This window comes from Desmodus rotundus, chromosome 3 (assembly GCF_022682495.2).
Source record: "Desmodus rotundus isolate HL8 chromosome 3, HLdesRot8A.1, whole genome shotgun sequence".
Classification (NCBI taxonomy): Eukaryota; Metazoa; Chordata; class Mammalia; order Chiroptera; family Phyllostomidae; genus Desmodus; species Desmodus rotundus.
The window spans coordinates 154,918,345-154,942,307 of record NC_071389.1 but is presented as its reverse complement, the minus strand read 5'-3'; the positions used below and the strand labels follow the sequence as shown (position 1 = coordinate 154,942,307).

The 23,963-nt window shown below is 41.9% G+C and overlaps 2 protein-coding genes across 2 annotated transcripts; one reads left to right on the top strand and one right to left on the bottom strand.

The window, feature by feature from the left end:
- Nucleotides 1-5,634: 5,634 nt before the first annotated feature.
- On the bottom strand, nt 5,635-11,375 carry LALBA (lactalbumin alpha). The gene is made up of 4 exons (XM_024575358.1): nt 11,243-11,375; nt 6,686-6,844; nt 6,185-6,260; nt 5,635-5,695 (listed from the first exon to the last, which is right to left on the bottom strand). The coding sequence occupies exons 1-4, from the start codon at nt 11,373-11,375 to the stop codon at nt 5,635-5,637; spliced, it is 429 nt and encodes a 142-aa protein (XP_024431126.1).
- A 9,922-nt stretch (nt 11,376-21,297) lies between these two features.
- LOC112318649 (lysozyme C, milk isozyme-like) lies at nt 21,298-23,928 on the top strand. The gene is made up of 4 exons (XM_024575887.2): nt 21,298-21,436; nt 22,419-22,580; nt 23,163-23,241; nt 23,590-23,928. Exons 1-4 carry the CDS (start codon nt 21,298-21,300, stop codon nt 23,654-23,656), a joined length of 447 nt encoding a protein of 148 aa, XP_024431655.1. The 3' UTR covers nt 23,657-23,928.
- The last annotated feature ends 35 nt before the right edge of the window (nt 23,929-23,963 follow it).

Sequence of the window (23,963 nt, the reverse complement as noted above, 5' to 3'; positions counted from 1 at the left end):
ACTGTGCCTCCTCACACAACCAAAAGAAACACAACGACAACTGAAAAACAAAAAACAATCAGAATTGACCGAAAATCGAGCTGTATGGAAGTCCAACAACCAAGGAGATAAAGAAGAAACACTCATCCAGACCTGTAGGAGGGGCAGAGACGGGCAGCTGGGCGAAGAGGACTCGATGCAAAGCTGCAGCTGGCTGGCAAGGCAGCAGCTGGTGGACCGGGCAATAGACCATGCAACCCAGAGTTCCAGCACAGGGAAATAAAGCCTCAAACCACTGATTGAAAACACCTGTGGTGTTGAGGCGGCAGTGGGAGAAACTACCAGCCTCACAGGAGAGTTCGTTGCAGAGACCCACAGCATCCTAGAAGGTACACAAACCCACCCACTCAGGAAGCAGCACCAGAAAGGCCCACTTTGATTGTGGATAGCGGAGGGAGTGACTGAAAACCAGCAGAGAGTGGAGCAAGTGCCATTGCTCTCCCTCGGACCCCTCCCCCACATATAGCATCACAGTGCAGCCATGAGTGTTACCCCGCCCTGGTGAATACCTAAGGCTCCGCCTCTTTACGTAACAGGCGCACCAAGACAAAAAAAAAAAAAAAAAGGCCCAAATGGAAGAACAGATCAAAGCACCAGAAAAAATACAACTAAGCAGCGAAGAGATAGCAGACCTATCAGATGCACAGTTCAAAACACTGGTAATCAGGAAACTCACAGAATTGGTTGGATTTGGTCACAAATTAGATGAAAAAATGAAGGCTATGCTAAGACAAACAAAAGAAAATGTACAGGGAACCAAAAGTGATGCGAAGGAAACTGGAACTCAAATCAATGGTGTGGACCAGAAGGAAGAAAGAAACATCCAACCAGAAAAGAATGAAGAAACAAGAATTCAGAAAACTGAGGAGAGGCTTAGGAACCTCCAGGACATCTTTAAACGTTCCAACATCTGAATTATAGGGGTACCAGAAGGAGAAGAGGAAGAGCAAAAAATTGAAAACTTATTTGAACAAATAATCAAGGAGAACTTCCCTAATCTGGCAAAGGAAATAGACTTCCAGGAAGTCCAGGAAGCCCAGAGTCCCAAAGAAGTTGGACCCATGGAGGAACACACCAAGGCACATCATAATTACATTAACCAAGATTAAAGATAAGGAGAGAATCTTAGAAGCAGCAAGAGAAAAGGACTCAGTTACCTACAAAGGAGTTCCCTTAAGACTGTCTGCTGATTTCTCAAAAGAGACCTTACAGGCAAGAAGGGGCTGGAAAGAAGTATTCCAAGTCATGAAAGGCAAGGACCTATATCCAACATTACTGTATCCAGCAAAGCTTTCATTTAGAATGGAAGGTCAGATAAGTGCTTCTCAGATAAGGTCAAGTTAAAGGAGTTCATCATCACCAAGCCCTTATTCTATGAAATGTTAAAGGGATTTATCTAAGAAAAAGAAGATAAAAAATATGAACAGTAAAAATGACAGCAAACTCACAGTTAATAACAACCACACCTAAAACAAAAACAAAAGCAAACTAAGCAAACAACTAGAACAGAAACAGAACCACAGAAATGAAGATCACATGGAGGGTTATCAGTGAGGGAGTGGGAGGGGGAGAGGGGGGAAATGTACAGAGAATATGTAGCATAAATGGTAGGTAGAAAATAGACAGGGGGAGGGTAAGAATAGTATAGGAAATGTAGAAGCCAAAGAACTTATATGTATGACCCATGGACGTGAACTATAGGGGGGTATTGTGTGTAGGGGGGGTGTGCAGGATGGAGTAGAGTGAAGGGGGGGAAATTGAACAACTGTAACAGCATAATCAATAAACTATATTAATAAATAAATAAATAAAAGTACAAATTGGTTGTTACAGAATAATCATGGGGATGCAAAGTACAGCATAGGGAATGAAGTAGTCAAAAAATACATATGCATGGCCTGTGGATATGGACAACTCTGTGGGGATTGCCTGAAGTAGTGAAGAGATCTGGTTGGAGGGAGGCAAGGCGGGGTCGGGCGGGGGAAGTAGGGACAACTGTAATAGAATAAACAATAAAATATTATTTAAGTTAAAAAATAATGATAGGTGTAAAAAAGTAAATTAAAGAATAATAAAGTAAAGCCTAGTATATGACAAAGCCTCAATAAGTATTTGTTGACAAATTAAGAAATGAATGATGAGTCTGTCTGAAGAGTTTTTTCTCTTAGATGATCCTAGAAAGTGGGAGAAGTTTAGAAATATCCTTTTGTAACATGTAACTCTCGAGAGCAAAGCCCCTGTCTAATAGTTTTTGTATCCCCATTGTCTAGAACAATCCTGTCCCCTAATAGGTTTTTAATTAGTGTTAGATAAGTGAAAAGAATGAGTGAATGAGAGAGAAGGGGGAGTGAAAAAAAAAACATATTAAAAGGAACATTTTTAATTTAATCCAGTAAAATTCCTGCATTCACAACAATATAGATGTCAGAGGAAAGATGCAGGGAAGAAAAACTGGAATAGAAAGAAAAAGAACCCATGATTTGGGACATTGTGCAGACTCCTCACACAGAGCTCTGTGCATGGTGCACACTGTGATGGCCCCTGCCCCGAGCCTCCCCACAGCCCACCTCAGCCTGGACCTCTGCAGCTCCCTGCCTGGTTCAAGACATTGCAGACCTATAGGAGTGGGAAGGAGTTGGAGAAAGCAGAACAAGTGCTCATCCACCATCCCACCTCCCATTCAGCTCACAAGAAACTTCTCAGGAAGAAAACAATAGCAGCTAGACTCATAGATAGTGAGCAGGATGACAGCTATGGTGGGGGGATAATTAGGGGGTAGAAGGATGGAGCAAAAAGGAAGAAGGACTCATGGACATGGACAACAGTGTGATGATTGTGGGGGGAAGCAGGTAAATAGTAATGGAAAAAATACAATAAAAATACAAATAAAATAAACAATAGCAGCTTCCTTCTGTTCCTACCCAAAGGCCAAGACCTCCACATCAGTCAAAACTCCCTCAAAGTCAGCTTCCTGGCTTATCTCTGTCCTTGATCCTCTGACCCTCAGGCTATAATCTTCTCCATAAATTTATTGTCAGTTTCTTTCAGCAAAGGCCGCTGAAAATTATGGCCTCATAAATGGCATACCCATAGGTGAAATTCCCTGATCCTCTCTGTAGGATGAAGGCCAGGGCTATCCAGCTGAGCCCCAAAGAGCCTAAACTTTAGTTGCATTTCTGCTCTGGCCATGTAATAGAGCCGATCCCTTATATTTTCCAGAGAATATGGCTCGCTGGGGGTGCAACCAAGACAGGATAAGTTAAGAAGTAGATGTGTGAACTCAATGGGGGAATGGACATCCAATCCTGACCATATACTCATACACAGGGGTTACTCCTAAAACACTAGAGACTTGAGGCAAAGCTTTTTGTCCCATAATTAAGAGGAGAATAGCATGCAATACCCCTGGGATATGCATCACATTATGTTTAAATTCACACTAAAATCATATGATGAATACAAGTTATTTCCTGAGGGATGGTCTCTATACCCTTTGACTGGCCCTATAGGTCCCTAAACAGGACAGGGGCCTCATTTGGGAGATGCCAGTCTCTGAGACCAAAGGAGCAAGGTCAGATTGCCTAAAGCCCCAGCAGGTGTACCAGGTGGGAACAGTGTAATTAGCTATATTAGACACGTTAGGAAAGTAGGAAGAAGACAGGAATCAGAAGATAACTCAGCTAATTCAGAAATGTGGTAAATTAAATTGGAGTTTTTGAATACTGATTGTCAAAGCAGGAAGAGATTTACGAAAAACCATTTAGATTAAAATACACATTTGAAGAAGAGGAAATTGAGGTACAGAGAATGGAGACGACCTGCCCAGATTTGACCCATCAATGAATAGCAGAAACCGACGTTAAGACTTGACACAGACAGATCTGATCAGGTCACTGGGGAGAAGTAGGAAGGGGCCATAGGTGGAGCAATGGTAAACTGTCTAGGATGGGATTGTTTGAGAAGCTGAATGTTTCCAGAGTGCATGGAATTATGGGCTAGAAGATTTGAAATAAAAGAAGGGCTCTCAGTCTCCTGGATGGGCTGGCTCTGGGGCTCTCTCTCTCCGGCTTTCTCAAGGAGGCCTGTATGATCATGCTGCAGCTGCCTGCATTTCCCAACAGATGGCATTTTGGATAGATTTTGGATGGGAATAAACTCTGCACACAGCCTAGGGTTGGGCTGGTCTGACAGAAGGTGGCAGGGTTATTCTTTGGGTGTTCTGTAGGGAACAACCTCTGAGGCAGAAGCCTGCCATTCTTCCAAAATTGTGTAGCTTTTTTATCTTCTGTTGTTTTAGTTTGTAAACTAACCTTGTAGAAATAAGATAATTAAAACTAACAGGAGGAAATGATAGGAGACCTCAGGTGTTAGAGATTAGCCTTAATTGATACGTTTAAGTGACTAATGCGTGTGGAAAGCTGTTATTCCAAAATTGTGAAGCTTTTAAACAGAGACTTCTTTCCTTTATCACCAAAACTTTGCCTCTGGAATTTTGCCTAGAGGGTGGCGGCGGGCAGCAGGACCCCAATTGCTGTTCAGTAACAGTCTCAAATATCCTGATTTTCCTTCTTTCACATTCCTTATAATCATTGGAATAAAGTTCGGTGAAAATCCTCCTTAAAAACAAGTGAAGCAGCAAGGAGGAGTAACAGAGCAGGGTTCAAACTAAAAGGCCCCAGGTATTCAGATTCTTCTATTACTAAGCTGACTGTAAGTGTCTTCTGTTCTTATCTCTGGTCTCCAGAGAGAGTTCCTCTCACAGCTCTTTGTGAAGAATATTCCCTTATCTCACAGGTAAAGAAACCCCTCAAACCCTCAAGTCAGCCATTTGAGATTTTTGGAGGTTCTATCCTTGCTGTCTTTTCCCATCCCACATCTCCACCTGTCAAAATCCTACCCACCACTTAAAGCCAACTCAAATGCCACTCCTTTCGTGAATCCTTCTTTGATTGCTTGTCCCACACACACCAAAATATAAATTGCCTTTCCTCTTATGGATGCTCAGGGCATATTTCTAACCTCTCCCATGATGTTTGTGATAATATTCCTTGTATATAATTATTTACTAATGTTTATCTCCTCTCCCTTACTAGTCCTTTTAGCCAATTTTGGTTCCCCTCTTTAGTGCCTTGAATATGTTAGGTGATCCATAAAAGTTTGTTGAATGAATTGGTACAGAAAATAAATCCATCTTTCTGTTATAAATTCAGCCTATTTCCTCTTCAGTAGAGATGGAAGGTGGCTATGACCTATGGCTTCAGTGTCTACCCACTCACCCTATTTCCTCCCTCTCCCTCCAAGAAGAAAATACAGCCAGTTACTCAAAATCAGGCCCTTTATTTAGAACAGAGGTAGAATCCATTGTTGTAGTGAAAGTGCCATCAGGGGCACTGAGCATGGGACAAAAGTTCAGTGCACCAGTCAGGCATCCCTGGAAAATAGTCCTCAAGTGTCCAATGGTGTTACTACAGGGCCCAGGCCTCAAAGGCAAAATATCTTCAAGGGAGTAGAAAGATGCAGACTGAGGTGTCTTTGGGGAAGAGAAGTTCCAGGAGCATATAAAGGGCCAAAGCAGCAAGGACAGGCAGCAGGCACTCACAAAGTCTCACAGAGCCACTGTTCCAGCTTCTCTGAGCAGAGTGGTTTATGGGCCAACCTGATAATGGAAAGGAGACAGGGCAAGTTAGCTGACTGGATCTTAGCTCAAACTTTCATTTAGCTTTATCCCCAGGTGGGCTAAGGTGGAACAGTATGGATGAAAATTACAGAAAGACATTCCTAGACTGATGAGCCACTAGTGGAATACGGTCCATTTTTAAAACTCAAAAAACAAAATTGTAGGGCTAGAAAAGGTGTACAGTGGTACTAAGGATTCACATTAGGGTCTAGGACTATACAAGTAGAATTAGATGTTCACGTCTAGGTGAAAACAGGCTGCGTCTCAGCCTTATTAGGACAATTGCCAAACAGGAATAAAGTGAGGGAGGCTTAAAACTTGGAAAACAGTCTGCTCGATGAGTGTTGATTTGGAGACTATATTCTAGATTAAATGACCAGAAGATAGAGAGGAGGGGAGTGATACTGGAGCTAAAGATATGAGAAGAAGGAAGGGAAAGGAAACGTAGAAAATGGAATGAGAATTCACCAGTAGTCAATTCCTTCACTATCCAGGATCTTCTTGGCACACATCATGTCATCAGTAAGGTCATCATCCAAAAACTCTGGCAGGGGACAAAATGAGAGAGCTAAGTATTACCCAGAAAGGTAATGAGTTTTCCTCTTCCCAGAATCTAGTAGGTCTGGTCCTTCTCTGAACTGTTGCCTTCCTCCATAAGAAAGCCAACACGGTAATGCCTCCCCCTAGGTGAAGGGCATTTCTGGAGGAATTATCAACTTCATCAATGGACTTACTCTGAAAATGCAGGGAATCAGAATTCAAGACTCCCAGACAGCTCAGATCATCTACCCATGAACTTCAGGGGACTATTTGGGGACTTGGTGATCATAATAAACTCCAGTAGTCTCTTACTCAGTACTCTCAATTCAAGTCTCACAGTTGATGAAGAGTCCAAGGCAATGAATCCAGAGATTATCCCAGGGGTGGGTTTGATAGAAACAAAGAAACAGGGTACAAGAGGCTACTCACTCTCACAAGAGATGTTACATATGTTCCTTGACTGATGTATATGTTTGTCTCTGCACCAAAGTTTATTATTGATCTGGAAGAGTCCATATTCTGTTCTGCCATTGTTATGGACTATGGTTTGTGTGTCATAAGCAGTCATATGAAATATGGTGCAGATCCCTGGGGAAAGAGGAGAAAGGTGTCAGAGAGATGGCTGGGGCAGCATAAATGAGCACCTGTGTTCCTAGAGAGAAAAAGGCTCTCCAGCAAATCCCCAAATATGGCAAAGCACAGAGTATTTTGATGAGATTTTTTAAAAAAAAAGTTTCCAAAAAGATATGACATTGGGAAAAAGAAAAGATAGGAGAATAAATGTATTAGAAGAGTAAATAGAGAGAACCAAGATGGCGGCGTAGGTAGACACACTGCACCTCCTCCCACAACCAGAACTGACAGAAAATTGAACGTCAAGGAAATCCAACACCTAGTAGATAAAAAAAGAAACATTCATCCAGACCGGTAGGAGGGGCGGAGACGGGCACTGGGGCAGAGAGGACTCGAGTTTCCGTGGCAGGACCAAGACTGGCGGAGTGTGGAACGAACGGGGCAGGCAGTCTGACCACTAGCAGACCCTGCGGCTCTACATTCCGGCACAGATAAACCGAGAGGGCCGGACTCAGAGTGGCGGAGAGTGGGGCAGGCAGTGTGGCGGGTAGCACCCCGTGGCCCCACATTCGCACATAGATAAACTGAGACGAACAGGGGAGGGAGTGAAGCAGACCGTGCTACCCAGGGCTCCAGCGCGGGGAAATAAAGCCTCAAACCTCTGAGTGAAAACACCCGTGGGGGTTGAGGCGGCAGCAGGAGAAACTCCCAGCCTCACAGGAGAGTTCGTTGGAGAGACCCGCAGGGGCCTAGAGCGTGCACAAGCCCACCCACTCAGGAACACGCACCAGAGGGGCCCAATTTGATTGTGGGTAGCGGAGGGAAAGACTGAAATCGGCAGAGAGTGGAGCAGGCGCCATTGCTCCCTCTCGGCCCCTCCCCCATGTACAGCATCACAGCACAGCGACCAGCGTTACCCCGCCCTAGTGAACACCTAAGGCTCCACCCCTTTAAGTAACAGACGCGCCAAGACAAAAAAAAAAAATGGCTCAAGTGACAGAACACTTCAAAGCTCCATAAATAATTCAACTAAGCAGCGAACAGATAGCCAACCTATCAAACTACCAGTTCAAAACACTGGTAATTAGGACGCTCACAGAATTGGTTGAAAAAGTGAAGGCTATGCTAAGAGAGACAAAGGAAAATGTACAGGGAACCAATAGTGATGCGAAGGAAACTGGGACTCATATCAACGGTGTGGACCAGAAGGAAAAAAGAAACATCCAACCAGAAAAGAATGAAGAAACAAGAATTCAGAAAACTGAGGAGAGGCTTAGGAACCTCCAGGACATCTTGAAACGTTCCAACATCCGAATTATAGGGGTGCCAGAAGGAGAAGAGGAAGAACAAAATATTGAAAACTTATTTGAACAAATAATCAAGGAGAACTTCCCTAATCTGGCAAAGGAAATAAACTTCCAGGAAGTTCAGGAAGCTCAGAGAGTCCCAAAGAGGCTGGACCCAAGGAGGAATACACCAAAGCACATCATCATTACATTACCTAAGATGAAACAGAAGGAGAGAATCTTAGAAGCAGCAAGAGAAAAGGACTCAGTTACCTACAAAGGAGTTCCCATAAGACTGTCAGCTGATTTCTCAAAAGAGACCTTGCAGGCAAGAAGGGACTGGCAAGAAGTATTCAAAGTCATGAAAAGCAAGGGGCTACATCCAAGATTACTGTATCCAGCAAAGCTTTCATTTAGAATGGAAGGGCAGATAAAGTACTTCTCAGATAAGGTCAAGTTCAAGGAGTTCATCATCACCAAGCCCTTATTCTATGAAATGTTAAAGGGACTTATCTAAGAAAAAGAAGATAAAAAACATGAACAGTAAAAATGACAGCAAACTCACATTTATTAACCACCACACCTAAAACAAAAACAAAAGCAAACTAAGCAAACAACTAGAACAGGAACAGAACCACAGAAATGGAGATCACATGGAGGGTTATCAGTGAGGGAGTGGGAGGGGGAGAGGGGGGAAATGTACAGAGAATATGTAGCATAAATGGTAGATAGAAAATAGACAGGGGGAGGGTAAGAATAGTATAGGAAATGTAGAAGCCAAAGAACTTATAAGTATTACCCATGGACATGAACTATGGGGGGGGGAATGTGGGAGGGAGGGGATGGGCAGGATGGAGTTCAGTGAAGGGGGGGAAATGGGACAACTGTAATAGCATAATCAATACATACATTTTTTAAAAAGACAAAAAAAAGAAAAGTCATATGTTGAAATCATAAAAAAAGAAGCATTTCTATGGAAATAAAAGACAAACAAAGGCTAAAAAAAAAAGAGTAAACAGATTTCCCATCAAGATGGAAGCATAGGTAAACAAGCCCTCCCTCCACACACAGCTATAGGAAAAAATACAACCAGGCTACAAAACAAATTTCACCCAGAATTGTCAGAAAATCTAGCTGTGTGCAAGTCTGACAATCAAGGATTTAAAGTAGCCACATTCATCCAGATGGGTAGGAGGGATGGAGGCATGGAAATGCATGGAGATGGAATGGGCAATCCCACATCCACATGTGGTAGATAAAAAAAAATGAGAGGGATACCTCATAAGCAAGGGATCCCAGCCCCAGTCCAGACCACTCAGCCCAGGATCCAGGTGCCAGGCAGATAAGTCCCCATAACTTCTGTCTGTAAAAACCAGTGGGGATTAGGGTGGCAGAAGAAACTGTGTCCTCTTAAAGGGCCCACAATGAACTTAGGACTCATGCACACCCACTCCCTCTGATATTCAGCACCCGAGCAACAGCTGGAGGGATACCAGTAGCACATGGGGAGAAAGTGAAGTGTGAGTGGGGAAACAGCTTCCTCCTGGGCAAAACTCCAGAGACCAGGCAGCAGCATTTTCCCCTCTGTGAGCCCTCCCCCACACAGAGCAACAGAGTGGTGACATGGGTTGCCACACATTGGCGATTACCTAAGGCTCGGCCATAAAACTTAACAGATACATGAAGACAGGGAGTCAAAGCAGCTCTACCTAATATACAGAAACAAACACAGGGAAGTTGCCAAAATGAGGAGACAAAGAAATATGGCCCAAATGAAAGAACAGAACAAAACTCAAAAACAAAAAAAAAGAACTAAATGAAATGGAGATAAGCAACCTATCAGGTGCACAGTTCAAAACACTGGTCATCAGGATGTTCCAGGAACTCACTGGGTATTTCATCGGCATAAAAAAAACCCAGGCAGAAATGAAGGTTACATTAAGTGAAATAAATAAAAATCTACAGGGAACCAACAGTGGAGAGAATGAACCAGAGAATCAAATCAACAATTTGGAACTCAAGGAAGGAAAAATCATTCAATCAGAACAGCAAGAAGAAAAAAAATTCAAAAAAATGAGGATAGGGTTAGGAATTTAAATGTACCTACATCCAACTCATAGGGGTGTCAGAAGGAAAAGAGGAAGAGCAAGAAATTGAAAACTTATTTGAAAAAATAATGAAAGAAAATTTCCCTAATTTGGTGAAGGAAATAGATGTACAAGTTCAGGAAGCACAGAGAGTCCCAAACAAGATAGACCCAAAGAGGAACACACCAAGACACATCATAATTAAAATGCCAAAGGTTAAAGACAAAGAGAGCATCTTAAAAGCATCAAGAGAAAAGCAGAGAGTTACCTACAGAGGGGTTCCCATAAGGCTGTCAGCTGACTTCTCAAAAGAAACTCTGCAGGCTAGAAGAGACTGGCAAGAAGTGCTCAAAGTGATAAAAAGCAAGGACCTACAATCTACATTATTCTATCCAGCAAAGCTAGCATTGAGAATTGAAGGGCAAATAAAGTGCTTCCCAGACAAGATAAAACTAAAAGAGTTCATCATCACCGAGCCATTATCATAGGAAATGCTAAAGGGAATTATATAAGAAAAGAAGATCAAAACAATGAACATTAAAATGGCAATAAATTCACAACTATCAATAATTGAATCCAAATAACAAGCTAAACTAACAAGCAGGACAGGAACAGAATCATAGATATGAAGATCATTAGGAGGGTTATCGGTTCGGAGGGGTAACAGGAAAAAGGGGAGTAAATTTGCAGGGACTGAGAATCACAAATTGGCAGGTACAAAATAGACAGGGGATGATAAGAACAGTATAGGTAATGGAGTAGCCAAAGAACCTATATGCATGACCCATGGACATGAACTATAGAGGGGATTGCTGAAGGGAATGGGGGTACCAGGTGGAGGGGGGCAAAGGGAAAATGATTGGGACAACTGCAATAGCATAATCAATAAAATATATTGAAAAAGAGTAACCAGATAAACAAAGAAGGTAAGAGAATTATTAGATAATCCAATGAAAGTGGAGACAAAAGCGAGAGGAAAGGGGGGGTGGAGGAAAGAAGCAGATGGAAAATGGGATGAAGCAAGGCAGCAGAAAACTCACATTCAGGTAAAGTGATGCCTCCATAGCCATCCATGTCTTTCAGCACCTGGGACAGCTCGCATTTTGTAAATTGCTTGGTCTGGAGGGCAGGGAATAGAATGCTCACCAGGAACAGAGAGATGAAGGACATCATGTTGGCTTCATCCAAGAATCTGAAATGGGGGTACCACACAGCTTCACTTCCTTTTATTTGTAGAGAACGCCTCAGGAGCCCTGGCACCAAGCCCTACTTCTGGGAAAAGGATGAAGAGAAACTGCCACACAGAAACATAGAGCCTGCCAACTTCCTTCCATAATTTCACCCCACTTTTCCTTCCCCTTTCCTAATCTCTAGTCCATACAGGTATTATTTGTTCTCCCTCCAGAGAGTGTTCCAAGCATGGTCCTGTTTCCTACTTGGCTTTATTTATACCTTTGTTTCTTGTAAGGCTGGTTCTAGGAAGGAGGATGTTGCGGCCGTAGACTGCTTGCCTATAATTTGGTTGTATCTCTGCCCTTCCCTGTAAGCAATAAAAAGCTGTATTCAGGTCAGAAATCACAGCTAAAAGCAGAACAGAAAATAAATGTGCCTTGGACAATAGGAACCATTATTTTCCTAGAAGTGTTTGTAAAATAGTGTAACTGGGATCATCAGAAAAAGAAGATAGATGTCTAATGGGAACAGTTACAAACATTCAGAGAAAGATGCAGATTATTGGAAAAAGACCAAACAAGAACAGCAATGATCACAGCACAGGAAGAGGGTGTATGGAAAGATGTGCACACAGCTAATGGAGAAAAGCTCCTGCTAAAATCTCCCTTTCCAGACAGGCTTAGTTAGGGTGCTCTGCTTGCAGGCTGAGACATAAATCAAGGTAGTGAAGAGGCATTTACAACACACTGGACTTTTCAGAAATATACTAGGAAACTGTGTTCATTATCTCGGGTGCTATGGTAAAAATCAAGGTTTCTCAAACCACTATCTTTTTTTGGAGGACTCCTAGAGATTAAGAAATCAGAAGCATCTGCTTCAAAACACATTTCGCAGAAGCCAGCCAAAACTATAGTTTGTACATACTGTTTATAGATACAGTCAAGGGCAAAGACTTGGGGAGGAACACCCTAAGGGCCACAATAATATTGATCATTACTTCTTATAGTTAACATCCTCCCCTTGTTCTACTTCCTGTCATTATTCAGGTAAATTATCACTAGATGAATAAAGCTAGATCTTGAACTTGAAACCCAAATGTCAGATGAATTCTTAATTAAATTATAGAGTTATTTAAAGGAAATAAAATTTGGAGAGGGGGTGCTCTCTACTGACACTTTCTGTTTTTGTTGCTTATACAAACATCCTTGCGAAGTAACTTAGTACAATTAATTCACATTCTATAACCACACCACAGACCTGCTCTCAACTTGTATAGAATTATTTTAAATTGTTGCTTTGCATTACTACTTCTATAACTGCTCTTATGCTTATATAAACCATGCATTTACTTCTGGATTGAGAATAGTATTAATAAAAAATGCAAATACACAAATGTAAATCAAAACACACAAATTATTTTGCCCTGACAGCTGTGTTTCGGTTGCTCGGGCATTGCTCCACAAAGTGAAAGGTCACAGGTTCAATCAATTCCTTATCAGGGCATGTGCCTGGGTTGCAGGTTCAGTCCCCAATTGGGGTGCATGGAGAGGCAACCCATCAATGTATCTCTTGCACATCGATGTTTCTCTCCCTTTCTCCTTCCCTTCCCCTCTCTCTAAAAATAAATAAATAAAATCTTTTAAAAAAACACACAAATTATTTTAAAATATACTAACTAAAATGAACTTTACATTTTAATATTAGCGAAAACTAATATGCATGAATTACTAAAAGGCAACAAAATTGATATGCAAATCTTAATAGATTTTTCATTCTCAATATATAAAATGTCTATTTTTATTTCTTTAATCCTCACCTGACGCGGATCCTAGCCCACAGGATCCGTTGTGGTAGCAGCATTCAAATACACACGGACTACAGAAATCTTGTGGAGGAAAAGGGACAGCGCGGCCACTCTCTCAAGAGGAGACTGCCTCTGAGCGCCTCGGCCACTCCCTCAAGAGGAGAGCACCCAGACTTGCCTTGACAGGCTTTTATTGTTTTTCTAGCCCCCTTACATCAAAGAAGGTCCTCCTTTACTATGCAAAGGTTTGCTTTGGGTGGTTATCTTTTGCAGACAAAGGAGAGGGTGTCGCTGAATACATCAAAGGAGGATATTTGCAATGTAAAGGGAGAAGTGGTCGAAGCTGCTAGGTTCCATACATGGAAGGTCTAGCCCAGATTTTAGGAAGATGAAGATACTCAGTAAACATTTGCTTGCCTCAGCGTGAGGGAGGCTTAGCAAGAGCAAGTCTCATAGCAGTCAAGATACAATGCAGGCCTGATTTCCCACTGGAGAACCTATCCATGGACATGGGTCCTGCCCGCCAACCTCGCTCCCCACTGGCTTTTCTGAGTGAGGGCTGAGCTACATTTCCCACGCTGGAAACAGTTCCCCGCACTCACCCAAGGATATGTTTATTGATTTTAGAGAGAGAGGAAAGGAGAGAGAGACAGAAATATCCATGTGAGAGAGGAATATCAATTGGCTGCCTCCCACACACGCTGCCGCCAGAGATCAAACACACTGCCAACGTATGTGCCCCAACCAAGGGTTGAACCTGCAACCTTTTTGGTGTACAGTACACTGCTCCAGCCAATTGAGCCACCTGACTAGGGCTAAAATGTCTATTCTCAAATAAATATATATTTAAATAATTTTATATAACACCTTTGATAGAATCTTACATCCTGCCTTTTGTTAATGTGGTAATTTTTCTTCTTTCCTTTTTGGATGGGTTTCCTCTTCCCTCACTTCTTCCCTGACACACATTGTCCCATTTATGTGTATTAACAAGCTACCATATACCCATCCACATTTTTATCAATTATTGTATTTATATACATACATATTGTTTTGCTATTCATTTTTAAAATTTTAGTCCATCTGAAATTCTATCTGGGTTCTCTCCTCCACTCAACTTGTCATATTTGTCTGTTCTGACACAAATACCTTATTGTTTTCATTGCAGTGGCTTTTTGGTATGTTCTCATATCTGGTAAGACAAGTCTTCCTTGTTATTGTCTCTGTTTTAGAAAATTAATCAAACTTTTTATTTGCAAAAGGAATTTAAACCCACATAAAGTTTTTAAAATATTATAACAAACTCACTTACACCCTTTGTGTAGATTCACCCACTCTCAACAATTTGCCACATTTGTGCTTCTCTCTTATATTTTTCCCTAGCTTTATTCAGATAAAATTGACATATAACATTGTATAAGTTTTAGGTACACGACATGATGATTTGATACATGTATATATTGTAAAATGATGCATCAAGGTCAGTTAACACCTCCATCCTCTCACATGACTACCATTTGCGTGTGTATATGTGTGACAAGAACATTTCAGATCTACTCTGATAGCAGAATATAATACAGTATTGTGAATTACAGTCACATTGCTGTACATTAGATTCCCAGAACTTATTTATCTTAATACTGGAGGTCTATACCCTTGACAAATATCTCTCCATTTCCCTACCCCCAGCCCCTGGCAACAACCATTCTACACTTTGTCTCTATGAGTTGGATGTTTTCAGTTTCATGTGAGCGAAATCATACAGTAATTGTCTTTCTCTGTCTGACTTATCTCACTTAGCAAAATGTCCTTTTGCTAAGTCCATCCATGTTGCTGCAAATAGCAGGCTTCCTTCTTTTTTTTTTTTTTTACTTTCTTTTTAAATCATTTTTTATTGTTATTCTATTACAGTTGTCTCAGTTTTTCCCTTTGCCCTCCTCCTCCAATCTCACCCCACACCCAGTACTCCCACAGTCAATTCCCACACTGTTGTCCATGTCCATGGGTCATCCATACACATTCTTTGTCTAGTCCCTTCCCTTCTTTCCACTATTGCCTCCCCTCTTCCCTCTGATCACTTTCAGTCTGCTCCATGTTTCCATGCCAGTGGTTCTATTTTGTTTATTTTTTTAATGCTAAATTTTCTTTACCATTCACCCATTGAGGGACATATATTGTTTCCATATCTTGGCTATTGTGAATGATGCTGCAATAACCATGGAGACTCAGCTATTTCTTCAAGATTATGATTTCATTTCCTCTGGATATATACCCAGGAGTGAGATTTCTGGAGCATACAGCATTTCTATTTTTAATTTTTTGAGGACTCTACATATTGTTTTCCATAGTGGTTGCACCAATTTACATTTCTACAAATAGTGTACAAGGGATCCCTTTTGTCCACATCCTCATCAATGCTTGTCATCTCTAGTGCTTTTGATAATAGCCATTCTAACAGATGTGTGTGATATCTCCTTGTGGTTTTGATTTACATTTCCCTGATGATTAGTGATGTTGAGCACCTTTTCATGTACCTGTTGACCATTGGTATGTCTTCTTTGGTAAAATGTTTCTTCAGGTCCTCTGCCCATTTTTTAATCAGCTTATTTGGTTGGGTTTGTTTTGGCAGCAGATCTTGCTTTGTTTTGCTATTGAGTTGTAATGAGTCCCTTTTATATTTTTGATATTAATTCCTTATCAGTATATAACTTGCCAACTTGGGGTATGTTCAGAGATTCACTCAAATAGCCAGCTGGCGTATGAAGGGTAAGCAGAAGGGATGATCTATTTGTTTTGCCCTATGTTATCTTAGGATAGTAAAAATAATTATTTTTAACTAATTAACTTATTTTTTATTTTTTATTGAATTTATTGGGGTGACATTGGTCCATAAAACCACACAGATTTCAAGTTTACACAGAATTTTCTTTCTCTTAATATCTTCTATTTACCCTTCTCTCTTATTATTCAAAGACAAACTTGTGTGGAGTGTCAGATTTGAATTCTGGCTCCACAACTTGATAACTGTATGATCCTGAACAACGTATTTGACCTCTCTGTGCTGTAGTTGCCTAATATATATGTGCCTAGTACATATATATATAATGTCTAGATATTTAGAAAGATATTTATACCTCATATATATATAAATCATGTAGATAATATGGATGTAGATAATAACTGCCTCCAGAATTCTTGTGAGGTTTCAATGAGATAATTTTGGTTATTCAAGATTATTTCTCTACAATTTAGCTGTAATACCTGATTGGTCCTGGGAGGAGATTAGTGTAGCTTCCATTTACTCCTCCACCATCTTGGGTCCTGAGATAATTTTGTAAAGCTCTTATCAGAGTACCTAGTACATAATAGGACATCCCCTTCTTTATGTTCTCTCTATTATCTATTCATTCTTTTTTTTAATTTTTTTAATCCTCACCCAAGGACATTTTTTCATTGCTTTTCCTCTTTTTCTTCCTTTCTTCTTCTTCTCCTTTTCCCTCTCCCTCTCCCTGTTCCTGTCCCTCTCCTCCTTCATCTTCTTTTTTTGGAAAGAGAGGAAGAGAGAGAAACATCAGTGTGAGAGAATTGATTGGTTGCCTCCTGTAGGTGCCCAGACTATGGATAATACAGACCCTAATCAGGGATAAAACCCACAGCCTAGGTATGTGCTCAGGCTGGAAATAAAACCCACCACCCTTTGGTTATAGGATGGCACTCCAACCAACTGAGCCATAGCAGCCAGGGCCTCTCCAGTCAATCTTGATGCTTACAGCAATGAGTTGATATAAGGATACAAGAAACAATTGTATGACAGGGAATATTTCCCCAGGCAGGATTTTTGCATTCAAGGAAGCAAATTTTTTAAAAAAATTATCTCTGTGACTTCCTGGAGAACCACTTCCTGGATGAAGAGGTAAAACTCATCAAGAAGATAAGTGACCATCTGGCTAACTTCCACAGGCTGGCAGGCCCCCAGGCTGGGTTAGGAGAGTGTCTCTTTGAAAGGCTCACCCTCAAGCACAACTAGGAGCCTCTGGAGCCCAGAGAACTTTGAGGGGCCCCTCTGCATCCCCATGGTGTCTGGCTTCTGCCTGAGCCTCTCCTTGAAACCACTAGGCATCCTTTTAACCACCCCAGAGCCCTGTTCCATGCTTGGGACCCAATAGAATCAATAGAGCATTTTGCAGGGGGGAAAAAAAAAAACAGTGAACACCTTGAATGAAAAATGCTTCAAGGTGCAGAATAATATGCATACTACTAGGCCATTTGTTTGAAACTTAAAATCACACATAATAGGACTTCCAGCCAAGATGGAGGTTAAGTAGATATACTTTGCCTCCTCATACAATCAAAAAAAGGACAACAAATTTAAAAACAAAAAATAACCAGAACTGCCAGAAAACCAAACTGTATGGAAGTCTGACAACCAAGAAGTTAAAGAAGAAACACCCATTCAGGCTGGTAGGAGGGGCAGACATAGGCAGGTGGACTGGAGAAGACGTGCAGCAAGGTGGCGGCTGACAGACCAGGCAGTCTCACTTTTGCATGCAGATAAACCAAGAGGAACAACTGGGAAGTGAGACAGACAACTCAAACCAGGGTTCCAGCATCAGGAAACTAAGCCTCGAAACCCCTGCTATAAAAACCTGTAGGGATTGCAGGAGCAGAATAAACTCCCAACCTCACAGGAGAGCTCATTGGAGAGACCCACAGGGTCCTAGAACATACACACACAAACCCATCCACCCAGGAATCAGCACTAGAAGGATTCAATTTGCTTGTGGGTAGCAGGGGAAGTGACTGAAAGCCAGCTGGGAGCTGACAAGCAGCATTGTTCTCTCTTGAACCCCTCCCCCACATATAGCACCACTATATTTAGCCCCTTACTAAATAACAGGCTCACAGAGATGAGAAAATGTGACCCAAATGAAAGAACAGATCAAAGCTCCAAAAATAGAACTAAGTGATGAAGAGATAGCCAACCTATCAGATGCAGAGTTCAAAACACTGGTAATCAGGATGCTCATAGAAATGGTTGAATATGGCAACAAAATAGAGGAAAAAGTGAAGGATATGAAAAGTGAAATAAAGGAAAATGTACAGGGAACCAACCGTGAAGGATGGAAACCAAGACACAAATCAATGATTTGGAGCAGAAGGAAGAAATAAAAATTCAACTGTAACAGATTGAAGAAACAAGAATTCAAAAAAAAATGAGGAGAGGCTTAGGAACCTCCAGGACAACTTTAAACGTTCCAACATCCAAATCATAAGGGTGTCAGAAGGAAAAGAGGAAGAGCAAGAAATCGAAAACTTATTTGAAAGAATAATGAAAGAGAATTTCCCTGATCTGGCAAAGGAAATAGACTTCCAGGAAGTCCAGGAGGCTCAGAGAGTCCCAAAAAATTGGACCCAAGGAAGCACAGATCAAGGCACATCATAATTACATTACCCAAGATTAAAGAGAAGGAGAGAATCTTAAAAGCAGCAAGAGAAAAGGAGACAGTTACCTACAAAGGAGTCCAATAAGGCTAGCAGCTGATTTCTCAAAAGAAACCTTGCGGGCAAGAAGGGGCTGGAAAGAAGTATTCAAAGTCATGAAAGGCAAGGACCTATATCCAAGATTGCCCTATCCAGCAAAGCTATCATTTAGAATGGAAGGGCAGATAAAGTGCTTCCCAAATAATATAAAATTAAAGGGGTTCATCATCACCAAGCCCCTATTATATGAGATGTTAAACAGACTTATCTAAGAAAAAGAAGATCAAAAACATGAACAGTAAAATGACAACAAACTCACAACTATCAACAACTAACCTAAAAAATATATATATAAATATACATTTATATATAAATATATAAATATAAATTTATACATATAAATTTATATATTTTTTAATATATATAACAAAAAAAACTAGGCAAACAACTGCAACAGGAACAGGATCACAGAAATGGAGATCGCATGGAGGGTTATCAGCAGGGAGGGGGAGGGGTGAAAATGGGGGGAAAGGTACAGAGAACAAGAAGCACAATTAGTAGGCACAAAATAGACAAGGGGAGGTTAAGAATAGTATAGGAAATGTAGAAGCCAAAGAACTTATACGTATGACCTATGGACATGAACTTAGGGGTGGGGGAATGCAGGTGGGAGGGTGGTACAGGGCAGAGGGGAACAAAGGGGGGAAAATGGGACAATTGTAATAGCATAATCAATAAAATATATTTTAAAAAAGACAATAGAAGAGAGCAACTAAACTAAGAGCTGGGGGATTTTACAGATAAAATTGACAAGCCTTTAGCTAGACTTACAAAGAAAAGAGAGAGAAAACTAAAATAAATAAAATTATAAATGAAAGGGATATTAAACTGATACCACAAAAATAAAGGGTCATAAGAGACTACTATGAATAATTACACAGAGCAAATTGGACAACCTAGAAGAAACAGATAAATTTCTAGACACACAAAACTACCAAATCTGAGTGGTGAAAAAAGAAAATCTGAACACATGAATAACAAGCAAAAAGATTGTGTCATTAACCAAAAACGTCCCAAGAAAGAAAAGCCCAGGACCAGATGTATTCAAGGGAAATTCTACCAATCATTCAAAGAAGAGTGAATGCCAATTCTTTGCAAACTCTTCCTAAACTGAAGAGGAAGGAACCCTCCCAAACTCTTTTTTATAAAGCCAGCATTACCCTGAGAGCAGAGCCAGATAAGAATACTACAAGAAAATAAAACTACAGGCCAACACGCTTAATAAATATAGTTGTAAAAATGCTCAACAAAGTAAGTGCTAGCAAAACAAACAGTACATTAAAAAGATCATACACCCTGATCAAGTGGAAATTATCCCTGGTATAAAAGGGTGGTCCAAGCAACTAAAAGCCATGTACCTGTAAACACGAATTGTGTGCTTTCTCTTTTTGGCCATTGGTCTGCACCCTCCCAGAGTTATTTCAGATCTTCCTAAAATCTCTTTTGCATTGGATGAATTTATTTCACTTTCTCCACAAAAGCTCCAAAATATCAGGAATCATAGAGATTTTGATATATTTTTCATTTACCTCCAGACCCTATATTTAAGAATATTGGTAACCTAGGCTGGAAATAAGCAAAAGATGAAGAAACTCCTGTCGAACAAGCATCGGTGGCTGGAAATCAATAGTTGGGGTAGGGGCATCTTTAGGGACATGGAGAAGGACATTGGAAGTACTCTGGGTAGTGACTAAAAGAGTGATCTCTAGACTCAGCCAACCCGTTGAAGGCCTGAATAGAATAAGAGGCTGAGATATTGGTCTTTCCTTGCCTTCAGACTCTGTCTCAGACTGGGAATTACACCGTCAGCTCTCCTTGTTCTCAGACTCAGACTTGTACTAGAACTTAGAACGTTGGCTTTTCTGGATCTGGGCTTCTCAGCCCCCATAATCTCATGGACAAATTACTGATGATAAATGAATACACACACAAATATATAGATTTGTAATAATATATGCATATATATCAGTGAACACAGATGTTAAAGAGAATTGGAGTATTGTTGGGTGTTTAGATCTAATTACTTTTTTCAGGTGCAGAGATACTATGAACTTAATCTCTAGTGGTCTTCTGTTCAACCAGTGGTTTACTGATTGCAGACGCCAAGAGCCTCAGTCCCTCCAAATTCAGTGATGGCCATCATGGGTCTCCCACCAGATTGAGTGGGAAAATACTTTTAATCAAACACAGGTAATGAGCCTAAGTTCAGCAGAGCATATAAGGACAACCCCCTTTGGGGACATTCCAACAAAGAACAAGCCTTGAAAATCACACTTCTTTCTCCTACCAACTCCCTTCTCTTGCCATCCCCCCCTTTCCATGCATTTGTCCAAATCTAGGATTGCTCCCTCAACCCCCAACCCCCCGCCAGACATTATTCCTGGTACCATCCTTGGTTACATACCCTTCCCTGAAATTCACACTGGCAGTTTGGGGAATTAGCCTTGGGCAGCCAATTCCTTCTTCCTGGCACAGATGCCAGCACGACTGCCCACACAGAGACACTTTGTGCCCAAAGGGTATAAGAGACAACAGCATCCTGGACATACCAGTCCTTGGGTTCCACTAGCTGCAAAAATGAGGTCAGTTCTGATCATCTCCCTCCTCAGCTGCTTCTTTGCAGCTTACAATGCCAAAATCTTCTCCAAGTGTGAGCTGGCCCGCAAGCTGAAGGCCCATGGAATGGATGGCTTCCATGGCTACAGCCTGGCAAACTGTGAGTATGAACTACTCATCTGCCCTTTCTGTCCCGGCCCAAAGAGGCTTCCCCAATGCAGCAAGCTCTCCCCAACTCAGCTTTCTCCCAATCCCCTGCCTGTTCTTCTCGTCTCCTTCCCCTCTGCCTTCTAATTCCTATCTTGTTTTCCTTCTCTCTCTTTCCACCTATTATCTTACCTATAATAGATTTTCTTCTGCTTCTTCCTCAAATCACCTTCCCACCAATGGCCTGGAATATTTCCTTGGACATACCCAGGGACTAACCAACGCACTTCTAGTTTTACTGCCGTCACCTCTGCTTTCGTCTGCGTTCTTTTTAGTTCAGGTCTCTGGAACACAACAGGTGCTGCCTCCTACCCTCGCCCCTGCTCTTTTGTCTGCCAAAGAATAACCCACATCTGCCAAGTTTGTCTAAGGTTGTTCTACTGGTGTCACAAGGGCGTTAGATGGGGATCGTGAGAACAGAAGGCAAGGCAGTGACAAGGGGGCAAGAACTGAGAGTCACCCATCTCATTGGTAGGCACAAGTGAAACTATTTTAACTTCTCTTGAATATCTTAATTGTTCTCCATGCCAAACCTTCTCTTTCATATTACCCCCCAAGGATAGTTTTCCTGAAACTTCTTCCTGGGATTCCCCCACCACTCCACCTCTTTTCTTGCATATACCTTGGGGTATAGAGCAAAAGTGCATATCCATGGCAAGAACTGGATATTTGGCTGGAAGGTGAGACTGGGGAACCGACTGTGACTGATTGATGATTGGGCATTCCTAATGCATGCATTTAACATGGGCTAATTATTGCTTAAGCCTGGGAATACACCAGGATTATAAAAGACCTCTAACATTGAGGATCTCGTGGTCTTTGCATTTCAGTCTTAATGGGCTTTCATTTCTGGTAGTTCTAATACAGCACAAGTTAAATCTCATTATGGAGATCGCTCCCTTTTTTATCCACACTTTTTGCTCTTTTGGACACAGGGGTCTGCGTGGCCGAGCATGAGAGTAACTTCAACACCAGGGCCTTTAATGGAAAAAATACTGATGGCAGTAGTGACTATGGGCTCTTCCAGCTGAACAACAAGTGGTGGTGCAAAGACAACAAGTATCCCTCAGCAAATGCCTGCGACAAAATGTGCAGCAGTAAGGACTCTATTCCTCTGGGGCCCAGGTGGAGCGGGGGCAGGTAAAACAGGTGCCACACTGAACGCACTACTCCCTAACAACTGCCCGTTGGCCTGTGCTTCGGGGGGGCTGACCATTCAGAAGAAAAGGGCCCTAAGCAGTCCTCACACTAAACCAGGATTCCACAGAGACCCTCCTGTCAAAAAGGAGGGAGAGACATACACTGACCCTTGACTAAGCCTCACTGTCATGGGTCCCCATGTCTCCAGATGTGTTATCCTGTCCCTCACACTGACACCACCACATCACCATTCCACAACCCCACACACACCACTCAGGAGGCGCTAAGCAGTCACCTGAAAAAAAGGCTCTCCCTAGCCCTTCAAGTGCTGGATGCCTTCTGGAGGGAAGAGGGCTCAAAGACAGATTCTCGGCAAAGGCACAAAACCCAGCAAATGAAAAGCAAACCTACTGAAGGGCTCCAGAGATAAAGGGTTTCTGAATCTCAAGGCTGTTTCCTCTGGAAATTCCTCTCAAAAAATGATTATTAAAACAGGAAAAGGGATTTTTCCCTCCCCACTCATCCACTTTTCCTTTCAGAATTTCTGGATGACAACATCAGTGATGACATTGCCTGTGCCAAGAGGGTTGTGCAAGATCCCAAAGGGATGTCTGCTTGGTAAGGGGAACGAGGAGGGCAGAGGCCAGCTACTCTGTTGGAGACGGGCCCAGACCGCCTCTGGGATGCTCCTGTGTGCGGTGGCATCTGTGCTCTAGGCCTTTGCCAGGCCTTTGCAAGGAGACCGTTCTCCTGGTGTGAAATGAGGCAGAATAATATTGTGACATTTTCACCCCAGGCATGACTGCAGCACCCACCCACATGTCTTGGGTGGGCAAGCCTTCCCTATCTGGGACTCTCCCACAGCATAAACAGACCCCAACCCACAGGCCCTGCATTCCCTCCCAACCAAGCCCTTACAGACTTCTGACCATGCCTCTGATCTATGTTTTATTTCTCTGTCATTAGGGTGGCCTGGGTAAATCACTGCAAAAGCAACGATTTGTCCAAATACCTGGCCAGCTGTGACCTGTGAGACTGTCCTTGAACATGGCTCCTGAAGGTGGCCCAGAAGGCAGGGCAATTGTTCAAGGTCCTTTTGGAAGCTCTGAATGTTCCCCCGTCTCTGCCTCCAATAAAAATTACTCAAATTCAGCCATCTCAAGGAGCATGTTTAAGGGCTGGGGTTGTAATAGAGACTTGCTGCATGATATAGATAGCCGGAAGTCCTGTTCGCTCCAAGCCTACCACTGAAGTTTCCCGTATCTCCCCTGGAAAGATACTTTAAGGAGAACCCTTGCTTGAGAACTTCTTATGCGTTACCCAGTCTAAGCTAGAATTGA

Excerpts from the sequence above, each read along its gene's own strand:
- LOC112318649 (XM_024575887.2), top strand. The coding sequence starts at position 21,298 with ATGAGGTCAGTTCTGATCATCTCCCTCCTCAGCTGCTTCTTTGCAGCT. Across the intron at positions 22,581-23,162 it reads CTGCGACAAAATGTGCAGCA|AATTTCTGGATGACAACATC; the intron begins GTAAGGACTCTA and ends TTTTCCTTTCAG. Across the intron at positions 23,242-23,589 it reads CCCAAAGGGATGTCTGCTTG|GGTGGCCTGGGTAAATCACT; the intron begins GTAAGGGGAACG and ends CTCTGTCATTAG.
- LALBA (XM_024575358.1), bottom strand. The coding sequence starts at position 11,375 with ATGATGTCCTTCATCTCTCTGTTCCTGGTGAGCATTCTATTCCCTGCC. Across the intron at positions 6,261-6,685 it reads ATGTAACATCTCTTGTGAGA|AGTTTTTGGATGATGACCTT; the intron begins GTGAGTAGCCTC and ends GTCCCCTGCCAG. Across the intron at positions 5,696-6,184 it reads AGTGAAGGAATTGACTACTG|GTTGGCCCATAAACCACTCT; the intron begins GTGAATTCTCAT and ends TTCCATTATCAG.